Source organism: Lycium ferocissimum, chromosome 2, assembly GCF_029784015.1.
Source record: "Lycium ferocissimum isolate CSIRO_LF1 chromosome 2, AGI_CSIRO_Lferr_CH_V1, whole genome shotgun sequence".
NCBI classification, from domain to species: Eukaryota; Viridiplantae; Streptophyta; class Magnoliopsida; order Solanales; family Solanaceae; genus Lycium; species Lycium ferocissimum.
Window position 1 is genome coordinate 42,249,206 of NC_081343.1, and position 22,724 is coordinate 42,271,929.

Genomic DNA, 22,724 nt, shown 5'->3' on the forward strand with positions numbered 1-22,724 from the left:
TATATACGTATATGCAGTTAACAATATTAAGTGTTTTTAAAATCAAAATAAAAACAAAAAAATACGCATGGAAGGAGAGTTGCAGATATTTTTATGGCGGATGATGGATTGATGGAACTATAACACTCTTCTTATTGGAGGGAAACGTGGATAACTCGGTTCTAATACTATTTGGTAGTGATGGATTCATCACCGTCGTCGCCATGCTTCGTATTCCGCCGAACTTCTACTTACCGTGTGTTGCTTCTATCTACTACTATTTGCTACGTGTATATCGTCCCTGGTGATTGTTAGAGTCTTTCAAAGGTGGATTTGGGTCCTTTTTAAAATCCTTGTATTGTCAACCCATTTTATTCATTTTGTATTTCAACCCAATATTTATTTTTTTCACGCATTAAATCTATATATATATAATAAAAGTAGGTAAATGTGAAAGAGAGAAAATTGGGAATACAACGTGGATAACTCGTTGGTTTAGGGGAACTCAACTAAGGAAGGATATCTTGCACTCGATCAAAGAACCGTGTATCGTTGGAGATCAGTCAATCAATCCCTTTTTCGAGGCCGATGATACCATCGTATCCGACCGGAGCGACAACATTATCTCCGTATTCTTCATCAACTGTAGGATTCAAAATTCAAGGCATTATCCGCTTTCATGATCATGATATCTGCAAAAAGTTTTTAAAATCAAAAATAAAAACAAAAAAAACAACTACTTTGATGTATTATCCCATTAACAAATAACGATTAAATTTTTTTATTATAAGAATAAAAATATAAGGCTAAGAAATAAAGAATGAATTAAACAAAGAAAAGTGCAAGCACCAAATCATGCTTAGTCTCAGTACTAGCATAAAAATAAAAAAAAGAGGATAATTTTTTAAATAGAAAAGTGCAAAAAAAAAATTGTCCAGTACAATGTAGATCGAATTCTGAAGTCCGGGTACAAGCAGAAATTTCATATCCTTCTAAAATTCGAGTATTTCCTCGGATATTTTTTTATTATAAGAACCGGCAATTCTAATAGGACTATGAATTTGATTTCTGTTGCTGTAACAACAATTTGGTTGGTATATCTTAGTTCCCATTCACAAGTTGATCATCATATCCATTTCGTTTCAATTTAGAGTAGAAGTGGTAAACTTTACCTTGCTTGAAGTTGCCATCTCGGTTTAGGATGCGAGTCAAGTCGGATCTATCTTCTTTGCTTGAAGAAGTTTGCTTGAACATTGTGTAAATTATATGCTTCGTGTCTTTAATTTGCACTGTATTTTCCTTTTCCTAGTGTTGCGGTATTACTACTATATAAACCTTTGATTCTATATTTCTTAGAGATTATATTCTCTTTTGCTTTGATTTCTCCTTAGGATCCCGCTCCGATACCATGTTAAATTCGGGGTTAGATCATTCTCAGCTGGACTTGACTTCCTAAAATACTTGAGAGAACTTGAAGAAGAAGAAGAAGGCGCGCTGTATATTATGTCTTTTATATACTTCATTTACTCACGTGCTGTGCAATGATTAACTAACTCCTAATTATTACTTTTGACCACTGTACCATTTGTATTCTTAATAGTTTGATGGATGATACATAGTGTTTTTTTGGGTGTTTTTGTTCGTGTTTCTTTGTTAATTTTTGGGGAACTTGATAAATTGATCAAACACCTCTTATGAAAATTATTCGTACATTGGTGTAGGTTCTACTATATGTAACTAAGGTGTTTAATAATATGCCTAAAGTAACTAAAACAAGTTTTGTTTCTTTTCCTTTTTCACGCAGGAGTGCTATGACTTGCACATCATACAACATCCCAAGAGGTATATTATTTATTACTACTACACAACATCAGTAAGCAATATGTTGTTACTTTAAAGAATGGCTTTTGACATAATTCTCATTTGCTTTCATGTACATTTCGATTGTATTATCGCTGTCTAATACCTTTGTGTTAACAAAAAAACTTAGCTATAAAGAAATGTAATCCTGATTCCCATGTGATTTTGCATTGACAAAGTAATTTTGACAAGACAGGAAGGAGATAAAGCCTAACTATCAACGACCCATGCTTAATTAGCAGATGACTTTTCACTTGATCTTTCTTTTATTAATGGATGTGAGAATATTATTTCTCTAATTATATGAATGCTATAAGTGTCTTCTAGATGTTTTTGTTACTTGATGTCTATGCTTTAGGCTTATAAATCATTTTTTGAATATTCTGTTGTAACAATGGAAGCTTGAAGGAAGCAGGAAGAAGTATCACTGATGTATACATTTTCCGTGTCCTAACCTATTCTCTGATGTATAATTTTCTCAGGTGAACCAGAGTTGTGGCTAGCTAGAGGGAAGTAAAAATGTCAATCTCTTTTACCGGCGAAATTGAATGCTGAACTAGAGTATCAGAACCCAATTAGCCTTGGCACTTTCTCGCGAAATCAGGGTAAGTTCACTCTTCGCGTATGTATATTCATGTTAATGTTGTAGATTTTTGGTGGAGAAACTAAACATTCTTGGACAATTTACTTTCATGAATCACTTTGATGTTTAGATCCAGACAAATAATGTTGAATAACTCAGTGACGAGTATGCTGTATGTTGACTTTCTGTTTTGATCAATTTATTTTGTTTAGGATTCTGTGTCGTTTGCACTGTTTGAACATCTTCACATAATGAGACTTGCAAAACTCAAAATCATCCCAATTTGATATATATTACTATATGACAAATTTAAAGTTATATAGGACTAGAATTTGATTTGTTGATACAACTAATGTATGCAATTTCTGTTAGTTCACGTTTTCTCAAGTGATGTTTATGTTCGAAAAAATTCCCTACAGGGAGAACTTTCCCATAACACCAGCATTTGGTGTTATTTACTCAACGGATATGAAAATCGTATACTAACACAATCGAACTCCGGATGTGGGACGAGCTATAGTTCACTTTTTCTCAAGTGATGCTTATGTTCGAAAAAATTCCCTACAGGGATACCTTGCCCACAACATCAGGATATGTTGATGTTTACTCAACAGATATGAAAGTCGTCTATTAGCACAGTCGAACTATGGATGTGGGACAAGCTACAGATTGCAACATGACAATTTATTTGGAAAAACTGTGACAACTCCTGAAATAGAAAACCTGTCTTATTGTAATCTACTTGGCTTTAGTATATGAAATCCAGTAGATCTTTCGTACGTAGACTACTAATTCTTGAAAAGAAGAAAGCAAGGATGTTGTCTACCAAGAAGCTTTCTTTACACCTTGCAAAGCACCACAAGCAGCCAAACCACGGAAAATAGTATGGGACATTCGAAACTTTTCATAAACGGCATAGGGACGACCCCAGACGGTACTGCTTCATCAGTCTCTCTACGTTTTGAACTATTGCAAGAGTTTTACAATTTCTTGTTGGATTAAAAAATAAATGGACCCTATCTCTTTAACAACTTTTGAGTAAATTACAAGCATTTTCAATGAAGAGATACACAACTTCTGAAATAGCTCCTAATTTTAGCAGTTGTAACATCTTTTCAGCTTACAACCATTGGTTTGGCTGCCAATGAGAATCCACTAGGGGTTGTTCTTGGAGGAATACTCTACTTTACTCCTTTGCCTAAAGCCTTATGTTGTTGACTTCTTATGATCTCAATTATGAATGCTATTCTACTATTGCATTTTGGCTCCTATGCCGCGTCTGAAGTCAGAAAAAGATGTCAATTAATCTTTCTAGTGAATAGGATTTATAGTTGAAAAACATAATGAGTCAGATACATTAATACAAGCACACTCAAATATAAATAGTCACATAATTGAGGTCAAGAATCAGTTAGATTAGCTGTTATATGATATAGTTAATCTTTCTCAGGGGACAAACTTTATGTACTACAGCTGCTTTCCTAGGAGGGAGAAGCCTCGCATATTCAATAATAAGCGACATAACTGTTAAAAAGCTTTCTTGGTATATTATCATGCCGTTGTACCAATTATATAAAGAAGAAGGAATATTGTGTAATTGGATATATGCTTGTAGGTATATCTCTCTTGGACAGATTAACAACATGCTGGAAGCTGTAAGGTCTAATGATCATAACTCGACGTCTAATGATCATAACTTGACTCCCCGCCTCCCTTTTATGTTATGTCGTTCACGCTTTTAACATTTACAGGACTTGGTATTTGGCTCAGGGCGTATAACGCTGCTATAAAGTGCTATGGAAGGGAGGCAAACACTAATTTTGAGCTAAGCACATATAAAGGGGAATGAAGCTCCGAGGCTGATAATGGAGGTAATATTTTAAGGCTTAACACATTTTGAATCCATTATAATTGTTTCCCCTTTTAAGTCCTGCACATATCGTGTTCAACGACATGTTTTGTCCATCCACGTGCGACTGCCATCTGTAATCTAATGAACTAGGGAATAGCCCCATCTATTTTACCTAATGACCATGCATTTGCTGAAGTATCTAGGGATGACGCTAGAACTTCTAAGGAGTATAATTGGCTGAAAAGGTTGGTTCTTAATATGGCTTAAAGTTATGCACTTCACTGTCGTCGTAATTCTAAGACCAATTGCCATCCACTAAAGTCAGATTCTGCAGTCTCAATGTAACAAGAAAATTATGTCAATATTAGATAGGTAACTATATCAACTGGATCACTATGGGGATTGTTCAGAATTAGATTTCCAGCAGCATTTGAGTACAATCCTTTCTTGATTGTGAAAATGATGTACATCTCTCACTGATATCTGCTTCTTTTGTTATCTTCTTCAGGATATGAGGCGGCAATCAAATGAAAATGGCAAGGCAACAATAATATAAATTACTGTGTGGCCATAGTGAGGTTGAATCGAGCTCTTGCAAGAATGAGTCTGTAAGTAACCACGATTATAAGCTGCTTCTTTGTGATCAAATTCTTCGAGGATTGTTTCATCCTCTTATTAGCTATGCCATTTAAGCTGTTTAGGAGAATTTCCTTTTTCAAGTGTTTCTTTTCAATATAAACTTTATCCTTTAAACTTAGCCTATACAAACAGTTTTTAATCAAAAATTGAACTCTTTTTTATCATGATTTTAGCTCCCAAGTTGCAAATGAGGATCGCGTCTTGGAAGCAATTAGGCTCTTCAAAGGTTCCACAAATGATGCAGCACGATCTGGAATTAATCAACACATAAACCTTACTTTTGAGATGGGAAATGAGATAAAGGTTTTGACTTTGTGCAACCAATACTCACAAAGTTTCCAGCTATATGTCCTGTCAGTCACAGTTTTAATAAATTTAATGTTTTATGGATGAATAGTAAGCTGAAGCCCAAATTAAGATAAGAATGGGTATTGGTAGCCACATATCAGAGAGATGGCTAATTGATGAGCTGACCAGGATAGGCATGAATGAATCAATTGTAAGAGTCGTCCTTACACTGCTTCACATATAAGCCTTTTTCATCATATATACACTTAATTCTCCATTTATTTGATTTGGTGCCAATCTGATGACTCTTTTGGTAGTAAACTAGTAGACACCTAGATTTATATAACAATACTCTTAGACCTCCTTGTGCTAATACAAGTGCTAAATATTGTCAGGTAAGAGGAGCACCGATATTTATGCACCAACAAGATGAAGTGGAAGTACAAACGAGAGTGGAAAGTCATAGTTCGAAAAGCCTAATGATCGTACTACTTTGTAGACTTCTAAGCAAACTTTCAGCAAGTTAATTCCACAAGGACACTATGCCCACTCAATAGTCAAATCCCATGTAATTTGATGATCTGATGCCCTCACCGAAATCAAGCAGAAATATTTAAATTGCGGATTTAGTGTTGTGATACTGCCACACAACACCCATGTACATTAGTTTGTATTGATTATTGAACTGAAGTGTCTAAAGGTAGAAATGCACATCCATTCGTGTCAAATGGTTTGAATGATTTTGAGTCATCAAATATATTTTATGTGTCTAACCACACCGAATGCTTATGTATTTACACTTTTTCTTAGGAATTGAATTTTTATATAATTGTGTTTCATAGCAAACTTTGTTACAATGGAACTTAAGTTCTTTGGTGTAGCTTATTTGGAACTGGCGTGCAAGCAACAGTAACTGTGCTATTTGGAGGTGAGCACTTCAGAATGGTCCAAAAAATTGAGAGTAAAAATTTCGCAATATGTAACCCATGGTTCATATACATATGTTTCTATTATATCTCTCCATTTAAAAAAAAAAATCAATCCGCGCATCGCACGGGTACGTATACTAGTATAAAGTAATGAATGTCGTCCTATTTTTACATCTATTGCTTTAAAAAAAAAAAAATTGCACAAGCTAAAAACACATGAAATATGAGATATGGCAAGTTAATTTGTACATCACAATAATCAGAAAATATATATGTCAGAAATACTTAACTAATAATGCATTGCTTACCTAGATATACAAGTTTTGATATACAAGTTTTGAAGTACTAAGTAGGTGTTTGGCCAAACGACAACAACAACAACATGCCCAATATAATCTCACCAGGTGGGGTCTGAAGAGGATAGAGTGTACGCAGATCTTACCTTACCTTTTGACGGGTAGGGAGGTTGTTTCCGATAGACCCCCCGGCTCAAGGAGAGATGAAAAAGCCTCAGTAATAGTACACAATAATAATAAGCATTAATAGCACAAGATAATAGGACGACCTAGTAAAAAAGAACAAGAAATCCAAAGCAATATAGCAAGGCAAGGCAAACTACTATCAAAGACAAGGGCCTACAAGAGTAATACTACGACTACCAGTATGCAAGGATAAGTAAGACCACACTCAATTACTAACTAACCCTCTACCCTATTACGTGTCCTCCATAATCTCCCGTCTAAGGTCATGTCCTCGGTAAGTCGGACCTGCACCACGTCCCGTCTAATCACCTCTCCCCAATGCTTCTTCGGCCTACCTCTACCTCTCCTAAAACCGTCCATAGCCAGCCTCTCACACCTCCGTACTGGGGCCTTCGCACATCTCCTGTGCATATGCCCGAACCATCTCAATCTCGCTTCCCACATCTTATCCTTGTACCGGATAACTTAATTTCTTATACTATCTCTCCTAGTATTTTTCACTTTATTTGGTATTTTGGATTTGGAGTTGGAGTTGGAGTTGAAGATGGAGTTGTGTTTGGTTATAGTTTTTGCAAAGAATATTTGGTTGTTTGAATGTATTGAAAGTGAAAAAAAGTGAACACAAGTTTTTTGGTGTTTTCCAAATTCCAAATACAACTTCAAGTTGATTTCCAAATAAAGTGAAAACGTTTTTCGGGAAAAACTGAAAAAATTTCGTGGCCAAACGGGCCCTAAATCTAAAGTTGCGTCGAAATCTAAGATCGGATCTTAAAATCAAGTTTAGAAAATGTTAGGGTTTCTTCCGAGTCGAACAAGCTCATGATATGAGTTAAATGTTATACATAGTAATTTCCTGCTTTCTTATTGCATGAAATGGAAGTTTGATTTGTTAGAAGAGCTTGAAAATCCTGATTTTGATATAATTTCTGTAGTTATTTCGCGAATGAATAATTAACGATTACAATATCGAAATTGACTGAAACTGCAGCTGGTTATAACAGCAAGAACATCTCTAATTATTTCGAGGCATCTTCTTTTGGTTGCAATTACAAGCACCTGATTTGTTGCCTAAGAACACCTTTAATTGTTAATCAAAAAATTTATATTTGAAGTACTAAGTAAAACAAAATTGAATAACTTTATTCGTGTGCTAAGTAGAAGATACAAGATGAAATTAATGCAATCCTACTTTTACCTACTAATCTTCTTAGCTACTAATAGTACCTTTCTTATTTAGATAAAACATAAATATGTTTCATTGGTTATTAAGTGTATGAATTAACTTAAATATATTTTTCTCTTTATTGAAAAAAGTGATAGTACCTTAATTAATTATCAGGATGCTGATATTTTTGTAAATTTTTTTATGACCATGCGAAGGGCGGATAGATTCACTAATAAAAGCATATAAAAGAAGCATCCCTCATTCCAAAACCTCCGATCTAACAAAATAAGAGAAATGACAAATACTGCACTTGGTGCAACAACAGATGTGATGACAGTAAAAAAACCAATAACAGCAAACAAATACAATGAAAAATGCAGCAATCCACAACAAAAGCAGAAAAAAGGAAGTGCACAATCCATATTCCACAAATGTGCTAGCGGGTTCTTTACACAAAGGAGGTGCACCAGAAAATTAAGCTATCTAACTTTCTCAACAAAATAGCCAAAGGGAACGATATTCACCACATTCATCTTCATTGTCCTCTTGAAGCATATATTTGCTGAAATGCTGCACCCTGAACTTCCATTCTCCTTTAACTGGATCATATGACACAAATTCAGCACCTTGATCTCCTGCCTTCCTCTTAAGCATATCCTTATATTTCTCGATTCTAGGACCCTCTGTATAGTGTTGTCCAGTCTTCTTATCAGAACATTTTATGTTGAGAAGTGTCACCTCCGCGGGCTTGTTAAGACCTTGGCCAACAGGAGGTTTCTTACTTTCATCCATATAGACTATCACCTCCCGATTGTTAAACTGAATCAAAGACTCTAGATCAAGCCGGCGAACATCTGTTTCCCCCATGAACTTGATGCTACCATAGCCATGTCTTCCAACCACAAAATCCTTCACACGGCAACAGAACCCAGGTTCAGCCCTTTCTTTCGCTGCCAATTCCTGAATCCGTGGCTCTGTGTAATAATCGGAATGGCGGAGCTTTGGCATCAGAGCCTCAATGTCAGCCCCATGTTCGTAAACAATTGCTGCCTCACCAGCTCGATGACCATTAAGGGTAATGGAAGACCCTCCTTTTTGGAGGTGCTGCCCTTCGTGGACGCCATTAGGTTTCTGGTTCAGTTTGGCATTATGGAGACCCTCTTTATCAAGGCCATTCTCAACCAAATCTTCTGCAGGAAAGGATAAAATACAGCTAATAAGGCCAAATACTATATAGAATTTTGATTCTGCTGACAAATGGTGACATTGCAAGACAGAGGCAGCATTCATATTAACAAGTCATAACGAGCTTCTAACTACACACAATTAACAGCTATTATCATGACAGCGGAAAAGAGCAAAGGGCTAGTTCCAGGTTCTAGTTCCAGGTTTTGTTTTTCTTTTTTTTTGGGGTTGGTTATCAGAAGATCGTCTAATTGGGCAAACAGGACAGCATGGTTAAAACTTTTAACTGTTGGACTAACTCAATTATGTTTGTGAACGTTATTATGAATGTATTATTATTATTATTATTTTTTTTTTTTGAAACAGATTACAAATGTATTACAGCCTCTCTATCTGGCAAGATAGGGGTAAGGTCTGCGTACACTCTACCCTCCCCAAACCCCACTTGTGGGATTACACTGGGTATGTTGTTGTTGTCCGAGCCAACTTGGGTGCATTTCGATTAACTCAATTATGTTTGTGAACGTTATTATGAATGTATCATTTTTTATTTTTTTTTGAAACAGATTATGAATGTATTACAGCCTCTCTATCTGGCAAGATAGGGGTGAGGTCTGTGTACACTCCACCCTCCCCAGACCCCACTTGCGGGATTACACTGGATATGTTGTTGTAGATTATGAATGTATTATGACCCGACAAAAGGTTTAAAAATTCAAATTTTCAGATCTCTTTTTTTCATAACCGTGGTGTCCGAGCCAACTTGGGTGCATTTCGACTAATTCCACGGGATACCTGCTATCTTCCACCAGCAACAGATACCACGTAACTCTGTCCACCAAGGCTTATAGTCTATTTAGCCAAAGCTTATGAAATCAACATTTGTTTAGTGTTTTTGAAAAAAGTGCTTATAGTGAGAAGCAGTTTGTGTTTGGCTATTAATTTGGAAAGCCCTTTTGAGCAACTATTAATGTTTGACCAAGCTTTTGAAAAGTGTTTCTAAGTGTATTTTCTCAAAAAAAGCTTTTGGACTAGAGCCAAGGATGATAGAAGTGAAAGATGCTGGAGTTTCAATTAAGAGCTCAATCCTCCTATGCTTGAGAAAGAAGCCTAAACCTTTGTCCAAACAATCATGGAAGAGATTCTATCGCCTTGCCCAGCAAGGAGTCAATAATTTTCATGATGCCAACTTCTAGACTAAACAATTAGAGATACGATTGTTTTTTAAATCTTGGAGGTGCTGCTAGAAACTCAGGACAAGATGAACCTTGAATATAGAATAGACTTGCATAACCAGGAAAAATGTAAACAACAAAAGAAGAGCCAGACTGGGACTCGGAGATGATTTAGCGGAGGGGTTGGTGGGTGGGTGCAGTGTGGGGGGTGGGGGTGGGGGTGGGGGTAGGGGGTGCTAAAAAGAATGTGCAAAGTTTACCATACCTTATCATTCATTGTTACGGAGGCAGAGCTGTTACCATGCCCTAGTCATGTGGCGGCTCTCAGGGGTCTGATTGATACTTTGTTTCCTAGTTGTTTCAGAGGCCATTTTCACTGTTACTATTCCAGCTATTAAAGTTAGATTCTCTTGTCAAGGGGATTTTTTTTTTTTTTTTAGTAACTGAGAAATATTCAAGGGCCCATTGGCGCACAATTCCAAGCTAAATCCCTACCCCTCTACCCTTCACTTAAATACCAAATCTTTCATCTGCGGCACGTGCATACACGTAACGTGCGCCTAACCCATAAATCCATGTGTTGCGCTCTTACATTCAACCAAAGTCCTAGGGACTGTTTCAGGAGTTCTCTCATGCTACTTATCCCTTTCCTTTCAATCAGTTTAATGGTTGATGAGAATTAGACACCCTAGATTTTTTAGGATCATATTACTGTGTTGAATTTGTTTGTTGTATATAGTACTTATAAACTTTGCATTCTAAGAAATGTTCACATTAAATTTTTCAGAACCAAAATTCTTTTGACAAATTAATACTCAGAAACATTTTCACTTATTGAAAATTTCAACAAGGTATGAGAAAAGAAATAACCCATAATTCCAACAATTACTTACTGCCTTTATCTTTTGCACTGGTCTCATTAACTGGAGCACAAAAAACTTCAGCGATTTTACCTGAACAAGAAGTGCATTCTTCAGCAAAACAAGACCCAATATACAACAAGAACACTTAAGCATCAATACAGTTCTGAAAGCAAGACTCGACAAAGATTACATGGCCTAAAGTTTCTTGTTTTAACGCTGTTTGTTTAAGGGATTCTTGATTTTGCTCGCTCCGGGTTATTTATAGATTACGTAGCCTAAAATTTTCTCCTTTGCTTCTTGTTTCCTAGCTAGTAATGAATTGAAAAATTGACAGTTCACTGGTCTCTTCATCCCCATTGATCTGATTTTTCTTCGTCTCCATTGATCATTCAGCTGCGCGTGAAGAAGATATTAGTTTTATGTGTGGTTCCAGTTGGGGGTTCCCGGCCCCCTCTTTCATTTCAAATTCTTGTTCCCTAGCCAGCCGCCGGCTCCTTTTTCATATTCTCTGGTGACTTCATCCAAGAAAAGTGAGGAAGAAAAAAAAGGTGGTTGACAAGGAAAAAGGCAAATTCCACGCTCTTTCGTGTAAAACTGTTATTTCATTTCAACCACCAAGGGCAGAAGTCACTAGGGGTTCATATCAGTTCAAAAGCAACATGCAATTTAACGCAGTACAGAAAATCAGAAACTTGCATTATATAAATAAAGCGCAATGTATTTCACATGCTGGATGAGTCAAAGTCACAATCATGTGACTATTGTATATTGGAGTGTAACTTGGGTTGAGTGTGGTATCTCACATGCTGGATGAGTCAAAATAAAAAATGAACAGAAATATCGAGACCCTACCACGTGTCTACTGTGTGTTGGGGTGTAATTTGGGTTGAGCGTGGCAACTATCCACACGCTCGAGCTATCTTTCTCGCTACAGATCCGAGCACTCCTTATAGAAAGAAGATGCCTAGTTAAGAATGCCAGGACTGATCGAAAATCCCCAGGTGATGGTCAAAATCAACACAAATGACAACCGCAAGCATAAGCTCAACTCTAGAGCTATTGCATCTTAGGGATATGATTCGAGATGAGGTTGGTACGTCCCTATAATTTTAGAGAAAACTGGGTAATTGCTCTATCATTAAGGAAGAAATCTCTCTTCGACGAGGACTGTTGTTGGCTTTAGAACTACGTAGTAAGTAAAACACAACCCATAACATACCATCCTCATGCGCTGGGGAAGACGTGTGCTTTGATGGGGTTACTTTCTCCAAACCACCTCTAGAAGGCCACTGGTCCAATGGACGAATTACTAAAGCTCTTGGATTCTCTCTCGGAACAAACAATGCATCTGCCTTAGGCGTGCTTGGCGTTTCCTCATCGTCACTAAAGAACGGTACCTACAAAGAAACATAAGTCAACTAAAGTCAGTCAATGTGTTGCACTTAAAAGTAGATTCAGATATTCATTTAGGATATATTAGAGGTCTAAAATAAATTAAACATCATTTCACCTTAGTGCCCTCAGTTTTAGGATGATATTTCCTTGCCGGCAACCGAACCCGTCTTTGAGAAAGGTGTCGAGAAGTCAGTAATGATGATATCCTGACAGGAACAGGTTTGTCAACCACCTGTTAAACAATAAAGAGAAAAGCATGTAAGTGCAACAAATTGTGCATCCGTTTTTGTTTATGTTAATATTATAAAAAAAGAAAAAATGGAGTAGAAGTAAACAAAAATGCATACCCCATCCACAAACCAAAATAAGAAAAGCATAGAGAAACCATGCAGGGACTACTGTCTCTTCACCACCCCCACAACCCCTTTTAAAGTAAAGTAAGCATGTCATACACACTTACTGGTAAACTAGAAATCCCGTACTGTATAGACGAAGAAGTGCCAGTACGACCAATTGACATCTGAGGCATCGCTGGTAAAGTTCCAAATGGATTAGTAACAACTGCGGGTTGTGCGACAACTGAGCTCTGGATAGCTGGCCTGTAGGCAACAGGTATTCATCAGTTCCATGTGGATAGTCATGAAAGAAGAGAAGTACATGGGGAAAACTGAAATAAAAAGGATCAAGATGTACAATAAGAAATGAATATGTCCTCTGGCAGTACTAATGAAAGTCTATTATTCATGAATCCACACAGCTCATGTGTACCACCATCTTGATAACAACAACAACAACATACCCAGTGAGATCCCACAAAGTGGGGTCTGGGGAGGGTACAGTTTATGCCATCTTGATAACATAAACTCTTATTAAGGTCATACTTCTATGGTATGACGGATTACTATGGTGGTATAGAACTCACTACTTAGAAGTCCTATAGACTGAATAGACACAGCCAATTTTTGAAGGGAAGTCACCTGAAGAAACGATCCAGCCCTTACCCCTTTTTTTTTTTTTTTTGAACTGGTAACTACCTTACCCCTTTTTCTTCATTCTTCTTTTTGGGGGTGGGGATCAATTGAAAGAAAATTGACAAATCTTAAAGGAAATTACTGCATAATGCAATAGTGATAAATACAGGCTAAATGGAAGCAACGCTACAGATAAACTGATAGAGCTGTTAGTGGCATCAAGACTATATTCACGAATCACAAGTTAGACAAATCTAAATAGCAACTTCCTGTAATGCTGCATAGCATGTGCTTACAGGGCAAAAGAAATTTTAAGGATCATTTAAAGAGCTGTTACTTACGGCTGATTAAAAAGGCCAGGTGTGCCACCAAAACCATTTGCACCAGCTGTAAAGTAGAACAAGAGACATAGATTTAGTAGTCGCATACCCAACCTCACCAACTATAAGAGGAACTATCACATTTCAATTACCTCCTTGTGTCGAACCAAAGTTACTGAACCCAAAAGCAGGAGCACTCTGAGAAGGCTGAGTGAGTTGAAAAGGAGTCGAAAGAGAGGGCTTCAAATTCAAAGAAAAGGTGTTTATTAGGCTTCATTAGGCGGATGACTGGATTAAAAAAAAAAAAAAAAAAAAAAACAGCTCCATCTATAACCTAGGGAGCATCTGATATAATTTTACAGCAAGAAAAAGAAAACAAAAAATTAATCAAACAGATATATTAAGCAAAGTCAACCTCGAGAGAGAAATAACGACAACTCAAATGATAAAGCATTGAATATAAATGCATAAAAATTTAGGTGCTTTGCTTGCTCAGACGTGATTGCAATTCTTAATAATTTCCCCGCGTTGAACACCCTTGCAACCATATCAATAATGGCCTATGTAATGTTATCACCCCGTGGACTTCTCCTTTAAATGAGGTCCACTTCCTACTTAAATAACACAAATCAAGCATGAATGCATGCTCACTTCCAAGTATTTTTTGCCAACAGACACCTTTATTTTCTACAAGTGACCACAGTGTTGCATTTAAAATGGAAGTAACTGCCCACATCTCCTGGCTTCGGGTCAGGGCTCACGCCTCGGCCCCCCCCCCCCCCCACCAAAAAAAAAAAAAAAAGAGCACCAAGGGGTGCTATCCTTTACCAGCTTAAAAGCTGAAGTTTAAGCCAAGATGACAAAACAGCCCAAGGTCGATGGCAAAACCTTGCGATTTTATCCGACAGTCATGTTCATCATACAAAACCATACAGCAAATATTTGTGAAAATCATCTGACTACCATGAATGCAACGGAACCAGAAGATAGAGAGATCGAAAGAAGTTACGTAAGAACATTTCATAGAATTCAATTTATGATTAATTTACCGTTGTTTGGCCAAATCCCGTCGTATTGCTTGTATTTAGCAATGGTGCACTTGAAAACAAGTTACCACCAAAGCCAGTAGAAGGCGTACTGAACAAATTGGATTGACCAAAAGCCGGTGTACTCTGGGGAAAAGATGATGCAGTCTGTCCAAAGGCCGAGCTCGTCTGTCCGAATGAAGGGGTAGTTGATTGGAATAACGAAGAGGATTGGGTGTTACCAAAGCTTAAGCTAGGAGCAAATGCTGGAGCAGTAGCCTGAGCTGAAGAGGAGCCAAAAATTGATGCTGATGATCCAAAACCCGAAGCACTAGATGATCCAAAGAGGGTGGGATTTGCACTTGGGGCAAAAGCTGGAGTTGATCCAAATAAGGAAGGGGAAGTCGAGGATGTAGAGCCAAAAGGATTAGATGCATTTGAGCTTGGAAAGGCAGAAGAATTAAAAGCTGGAGTACTTGAGACTCCAAAACCTGGAGAACTGAATGGGGATGGTTTGGGGGCAAAAGGGTTGGAAGATGTGGAGGACGAAAATGGATTTGCAGAGGACTGGCCAAATGGGGAAGTTGATGATGATGCAAAGGCTGAGCTTCCAAAATTAATTCCACTAGTTGACTGACCCGTAGGAGCAGGACCTCCTGTAATGTGAGATTCAAATTATCAACAACATAAAGATCAACAAGTGACGAGTATAATTTACATTAAAACTTACCCTTGTCTCCCAACTGGTAATCCTCCCACCTAAGTTCTTCATGGCTCTTGTCTTTGTAAACTGGCATGGCTGAAATAGACTCTAGTTTCCCACCAGGCTGGGTACCACTGCCACCATCTGCTTCAGGTGTTGCCTGGTATGCAGCAACTCTAGTTCCACCCCGTTGACCACCAACAGCAGTCTGTCCAAAACCAGGATTTCCAAAAGTTGCTGGAGAAGTTTGGGCTCCTAAACCGTATGAGACCAAGCATCAGAGACGAATAGCATGATAAACTAACTTTGATTTTCAAACCTCTCATTAGAGAAGAGACAAGTAATATCAAGAAACATACTCCCTCCAGCCAAATTTATGTGACTTGTTTGAATCGGCATGGAGTTCAAGAAAAAAAGAAAGATTTTTTAAACTTGTGGTTTAGAACAAGCCATATATATTTGTGTGGCTACAAGATCATTTCATTAAGAGGGATAGGTTAAAGTTAAATTGTTTCTAAATGTAGAAAGATATCAATCTTTCTGGGACGGACTAAAATGAAAGCATCACATAAATCGGGACGGGGAGAGTGGCAAAACTATCGTCTGTCTTGCATGAATAAAAGCAGCTTACCAAATGCAGAGCTTTGAGCACCAAAAGTTGATGTTGTTGTGCCAAATGGGCTACTGCCAAAAGCCGATGTTGATTGGCCAAATGCAGGAGAGGATCCAAAACTAAATGAAGACGCACTAGGAGCACCAAAAGCAGGAGTTGACGTGGCGCCAAAAGCAGGAGCAGTGGTGGTACCAAAGGCCGGGGTGCTGGTGGCACCAAAGGCCGGGGTGCTGGATCCAAAAGGAGCACTTGAAACACCAAATGGGCTACTTGTACTGCCAAAGGTCGGGTTAGGTGTAGAACCAAAGGCTGGAGTACTTGATGTACCAAATGCTGGTGTACTCGTGGCACCAAAAGCAGGGGTGCTGGATGAACCAAATGCCGGGGTACTCGGAGTACCAAATGCAGGTTGACTTGATGTAGCAAAAGGTGTAGATGAACCGAATAGACCACTCCCAAATGCCGGCTGTGATGCCGGCTGTGATTGTTGAAACGAGCTGCCGAATGGACTTGTTTGGGCACTGCCTGACCCAAAGCCACCAAAAGCTGGCTTTTGCCCGAATATAGATGAACCTTCACAATCAAGACAGTTTCAGAACTGACTAACAAACAAATACTGTTCGATCTACATTGAGTATATGAGACACTCGAAAAAACAAAATTACACCAATTACTTAAATAATGTCAAATTGATTCCCCCTCCAAGGGGCAAATGCTGGAAAATGCACACTGCACACATACAGGTTAAGCCACAAAAATATTAGTACACGGGGTTTCATTGACCTCAGACAATTAAGAGAACATGCATTCGCTGTTGGACCAGAACAGAAAAAATGCAACGAAAGGACTACAAGGAGAGAAGGAAAAAGATATAATATATAGAAATCACTTCCCATCAAGAAAGACAAGAAGTGTCCCTACAGTGGACTCAAAAAATTGCATTAGCACTAATAACCTTGCCAACAAGAAAATCAGAAATGTTTTTTAGGAAAAAACTAAAAACATTAGCACTAAAATTCACAATGGTAGAGGTGCACGCCCACTATTTATCGCGTTTTGAAGCTCGAAACAGTAGATTTCTTGGTAATCAAACAAATATTTTTCAGGTACAAGGTTTAAATAGGATATATCATTAATGTAATCATGTAAGAAAATTACAACAAAAATTCACCTGAACAGACTAATTATACACTTGGGCTCTATGCAGGCACTAGTACTTATGTCTCCTTTTGTTTTTATTAAGATTAAACGTCTGAATATTAAGATGAATATTAAGATGTTGTATTAAGATCTGAATACTAAATAATTAAAACTGTTTGTTTTAAACATTAATAAATATAAAATTTAATAAAATACTAAATCAATCTAACACAGTATCAATAAAATATTTCTAAAAATCATATGACGGCTGGTGGTAGTTGTGGGTGTCGATTGGGGATGGTGTTGGCTAATGCACGTGTTGGGGGTAGTAGCTAGTGGTGGCTGGAAGTGTGGTTAATGCAGATGGTTGGTGGTGGTGGATGATAGTGACAGCTGGTTGTGAATGATGACGGTGGCTGGCGATATATAATGGTGGCTGATAGTTGTGATTGTCAGTAGTGATTGATGGTTGTTGCATTAGTGGTGATTGGTGGTGATGGTTGTAAGTAGTGATGATAGTTGATTGTAGTAATTGGTAGCAGCGGTGGTTGTGACTGGCTGACTGCTGAGGATGGTGGTTGTGGGGGTGAGAGGGACAATAGTAGCTGATAATGGTGGGCGATGGCGGTGCGGTGAATGGATGAAATCAGTGAACTGTTGTTGGAATATTTGAATAAACATCTTAATAATATTAAGACTTTATCACAGATCTTGATCTTTCAAATATATTCAGTTTCATTAAGTGGTTGTCACATAAAAAACGCATTTAATAGATGAGATCTGAATGATTAAAATTCAAACCTAAAAAAACAAACAGACTTAATGACTAATATCTGAATAAGAGAAATTCAGACTTCCATTAAGTGCAAACAAATAAGGCCTTAGTTTTTGAAATGGAATTGAATCCCTATTGGCACCTCTATGTCAACACTATGCGAAGACATAACAGAACGGCAAGCATAGAGTAGACTACTTATGCCAAAAGCAAAAGGCATCACTAGACAAGAATAAGATCCCTCGAATACATTGTAAGAGGAGACTTCACTACAGTCAGCCCTAATGTCACTGGAACATGCATAATAACTATTCATCAACTATCGACCTCCCAACCCACTGAGATGCGAACCCGGAACCGTGATGAATGGTATTAAGCCAATTGGCCTTAGCAGCACTGGAGAATAAAATAGAGTATTGACGGCATTCTTGAAAAAGCTATGCACAATACAATTTTGTAAGGAAGCTTGTGGAAACAAATACTCACCCCCAAATGCTGAAGACGAACTGCCAAAAGTAGGAGTTGAAGAAGCTCCAAATGCAGGTGTAGTGCTTCCAAATGCAGGTGTAGTGCTTCCAAATGCAGGTGAGGATGATGCACCAAAAGCTGGTGTGGACCCCAGAGGTGAAGAAGATTGCGGGGTTCCAAACACTCCAGTGGAAGTGTTACCAAAAAAGGAACCACCTGATTGCGAACCAAAAGGATTTGTACTGCCAAAAGGTTTGGGAGCAAACGGGTTATTACTTGTCTGCCCGAACCCTGATTGCGACCCAAATGGGCTAGTAGATGACTGCCCGAAAGCTGAAACAAACAGAAAACAGTCAGCAGTGAACATCTTCACAGTATAAGATAAGAGGAAAAAGAAGACAAACAATTGCATCTTAGACAACAAAATTCCAGAAAACACAACACAAGTCGGAAAAAAATAACATTACAACAACAACAACATACCCAGTGACATCCCACAATGTGGGATCTGGGGAGGGTAAAGTGTACGCAGACCTTACCCCTATCCCGAAAGATAGGGAGGCTGTTTCCGAAAGACCCTCGATTAAAAAATAAAAATAACATTGCTTCTGAAAAAATGAAGCATATAATAAATGGAAAAGTGACAGGGTGCACCGAGAGACGTCGAGGAAAAGAACAGCTATTGAAAATAAGAGAGAGCAAGTCCTTTTTTAATCTTTTATTTCTTGTTAGGAGCATCAGTTAAAAGGAAACTATGAGGAGTAAAGATACTAGTCATGACTTGCTTCAATAGAAATAAGTAAGGCTTAATACATAGCCAACTCCTTAAACTTGACAAGATTTTCCATTTAGACACTCGAACTAAGCCTGTTCCAATTGAACACCTCAACTCCTAATATTTTGTTATAATTACACTTTCGATTCCAATTTTGAAATTTATTTTTGCGTGTGTTCTCATTCATCTATTAGGAACTTAAGTTAACCACATAAAATATGTAATCTCCTTCAATTATACGCATTCGCCTCAATAGTAAAATCCCGAATATTTTCTACTCGAGGTTGATGCGTATAATTTAAGGAGATTACATATTTAATGTGGTTAACTTAACTACCTAATAGACGAACGAGAACACAAGCAAAAAGTGTCCAAAATTAAAACCGAAAGTATCTAATTGGAACAAATTATTAGGAGTTGAGGTGTTCAATTGGAACACCCTGAGTGTCTAAATGGAATATCCTGGCAAGTTTAAGGGGCTGCCTATGTATTAAGCCAATAAGTAAATAAGCGGGAAAGAAGGACGAAATCAATGCTTACCATTCGTGGACCCGAACATGGTTTGATATGATAGTCAAATCTTTCGCAATAGCTTTTGAAGGTCCAAAGTTGAGCTGCAAAACACGTAGATCATTCAATATGTTTGTTGAAGCATAAGGATACGTCTACAGCAAGTTCAACAAAACTAAAGTCAAGGAGATTTATTCCACGTACATGTAATGCCTCCAATAAAGAAAACTAATTCAATACATCAGGTGTACGCCTGAATTGATACCGTGAAACGAATAAAAACAAGGAAACGATAAGAAGAATCCGTTATTTTAAGATAATAAAGCAGAATACAGCACGCAAATCAATCAATGTAAAGAAAGAGGGCCTAAATGACAACATTGTACAATTTCTGGACCTAATTTTGTTCCCTATCAATTGGGGGGGGGGGGGGGAAGGAACCGGAATATATCAAAAACGGAATCGAAATTGGAGTCGGAAGAGGTAGGGTTAAGGTTATACCTGAGATGTGTTGACGATCGACGGCTAGTTACTCGATTTTCCGATCTATAAAGCAACAAAAATAGTTCTAGTGTAAGTGTGCGCTTTTTTTGGTTGGGAAAAAGCCCTCTGAAAGAGGTATCCGTAACATACAAATAGGCAAAGATAGCAACTTGTTTTAGCTTTTAAACAACGCTAATTATTGACAGTTCGGTACTTGGGCTGACCCGCCCCTGCAGCCCACTTTCGTATCTTACGATCGTGCTTTGCACGTGTATATTGCGTCAATAAAAAAAAAATATATATATATATATATATTATTTGGCCCTTGAAACTTGTGTAAAAATTTAGTTTAATGTAAACTTAAAATTTAATTGTTTACCCCCTTAACAACTTTTAAGTTAATTAAATACCCCCTTAGCGGGTGACATGGCAAGAAAGTGTGATAACTTTCTCAAAAGCGCGTAAAAGGGGGGAAAAAAACACTTAAAATGATTCTAGCTGTACATATGTCCTCTTCTAATTGGATGACAATTTATTATACTTAATTATACTTTTTTAATATTTTATTTTTCCTTTTTTATTCTTTTCTCTTTCTTCTTCTTTCTCTCTTTTCTCTTTCTTATCCTCCACCACCACTACCATACCTTCCCCACCGGAATTTCACCGGAAAACATCTTGGTCGACAAATCAACCCAACTGAAAAATCCCATATTTGTCATCTTCACATTCCTTCATCACAAATTCTATACCCTTCTTCCTCACCCACAAATTCCAACCCAGGTATCATCACTACCGCCACCGGAGCTGCGGTCACCCCACCCCCAACTAAACCCACCTTCTCCATTCCTTCTTCTGCACAAGACCCCCCTCTCCCCCCACCTCCAACCAAATCCACCTTCTTCTTGCTGCTCCCCCCACCCTACCCCCATGCCTCCACAACCCACCTTCTTCCTGCCCCCCTCCGCCCACGCCATTAAAATGATGCAAGATCTAATTTTTTGTTGCCAATACAACAGCTATATCCAACGACATCTTTGATGCTTAGTTAGGCGGTTTTACACACACATAAAAAAAATGGGAAAGAAAAGATAAAAAAGTAAGTAGATGGGTTTGGCCGGAAATTTATTATGTAGGTGACTGCTAGTAAATGCTTTTTCAGGTGAAGACATTATCAAATATCAATTTACGAAAATGAAAAAAGTAGAAAGGAAATAAAAACAAATAAATTAAAATGGAGCCCAGTTGGGTCATCTTCATCATTGTTTAAAAACAATGAAGAAATTGCACGAACTGCCCTTCAAATGGAATTCAATGGACTGGTGTGTGGCCCGGGAGGGGAGGAGGGGGTTGAAGAAGAAGAAAGGTTGGTGGGTGGGGGCAGGTGGGTGGGAGTTAATGTTGAAAAAACTGTGATTTAGGAATTTTAATAATTGATTAGGAATTAATTAACGTGGAAATATGATTAATAAAAGAAAATCTTTGATAAAGATGGGATTTTTCAGTTGGGTTGATTTAAGGAGGTGGTGGTTATGGTGGTGGTGGAGGTGGCGGCGGTGGTTGCTACAAGTGTGGTGAGGATAAGGAGAAAGAAGAAGAAAGAGAAAAGGGAAAGAATGAAGAAGAAAGAGAAAAACTGAATAAATAAAAATAATTAAAAAATATTTAATGATGTGGACCAATCACCAGGCGAATGGTGAACACCACCCAAATCTCAACTCTGGCCGCGCTACATAAGGGTATTTAATTAACTTGAAGACAAGTATGAGTAAATAAATACAACTTAAGTTTAGTTCTAAACCAAGTTTTCGTCTAAGCTCGGGGGTCAAATGACGTTCTTTCTAAAAAAAAAAAGGATAATTACGTGTATATATATATATATATATATATATATATATATATATATATATGTTAAGGAGAAATATTTATGAAATGTGATGATAGTTTTTCTTATTTATAAAATATAACGATATATTACGAAACATGACAGATTTTCATATATTTTTCGTTTTTTTATTTTTTTTTCAGAAAATATGTTTTTTTTTTTAAATATTTTAATTTTTTTTTTAAATAAATCTTATATTTAAAAAAAATTAATTTTATTTTTTGCTCAAAGGCTTAAAAAATTACCTCAAATTTTTGTGTATGAAAATTGTATGAAATGTGTATGTGTGAGCGAAATTTTTAATATAATTTTCATTTACAAAATTGTGAGCGAAAACTTTAAGCCTTGAATATTGTATGAAAGTTGTTACAATGTTGTTGTTATTGTATTAATTTTTCAGAAACCTAATATGAACTTTATATACGAAAAATGTGAATGAAATTCTAAGTATTGAGCGAGATATACACATTTCATACCATTCTCATGCATAAAATTTTGAACATAGTGTTTAAGCCTTGATCGAGATATACACATTGCATACGTTCTTCATACATAAAATTTGAGCAAACTTTTTAAGTTTTGAGCAAGATATACACATTTCATACACAAAAATTTGAGCGATTATTTTAAGTCTTGAATGTTGTAACAAAGTTGTATATAATGT

General features: G+C 37.3%; 1 protein-coding gene and 1 long non-coding RNA gene across 4 annotated transcripts; one reads left to right on the forward strand and one right to left on the reverse strand.

The window, feature by feature from the left end:
- Positions 1 to 1,625: 1,625 nt before the first annotated feature.
- Positions 1,626 to 6,061, forward strand: LOC132038181 (uncharacterized). Its single transcript, XR_009410157.1, has 4 exons — positions 1,626 to 2,444; positions 4,783 to 4,882; positions 5,087 to 5,412; positions 5,597 to 6,061. It is a non-coding gene; the product is annotated as an uncharacterized LOC132038181 (long non-coding RNA).
- Positions 6,062 to 8,038: 1,977 nt separating this feature from the next.
- LOC132038186 (nuclear pore complex protein NUP98A) lies at positions 8,039 to 20,355 on the reverse strand. Of its 3 annotated transcripts, XM_059428898.1 has the most exons (13): positions 20,197 to 20,264; positions 19,726 to 19,799; positions 18,429 to 18,743; positions 16,046 to 16,600; positions 15,442 to 15,669; positions 14,736 to 15,367; positions 13,839 to 13,926; positions 13,708 to 13,753; positions 12,856 to 12,994; positions 12,511 to 12,627; positions 12,220 to 12,397; positions 11,031 to 11,090; positions 8,039 to 8,967 (listed from the first exon to the last, which is right to left on the reverse strand). In XM_059428898.1, the coding sequence occupies exons 2-13, from the start codon at positions 19,742 to 19,744 to the stop codon at positions 8,270 to 8,272; spliced, it is 3,075 nt and encodes a 1,024-aa protein (XP_059284881.1). In that variant the 5' UTR covers positions 19,745 to 19,799; positions 20,197 to 20,264; the 3' UTR covers positions 8,039 to 8,269. The 3 variants fall into 3 exon arrangements, with proteins under 3 accessions (XP_059284881.1, XP_059284890.1, XP_059284885.1); XM_059428907.1 differs by lacking the exon at positions 18,429 to 18,743 and having other exon boundaries at positions 20,197 to 20,355; XM_059428902.1 differs by lacking the exon at positions 11,031 to 11,090.
- Between the last annotated feature and the right edge of the window lie 2,369 nt (positions 20,356 to 22,724).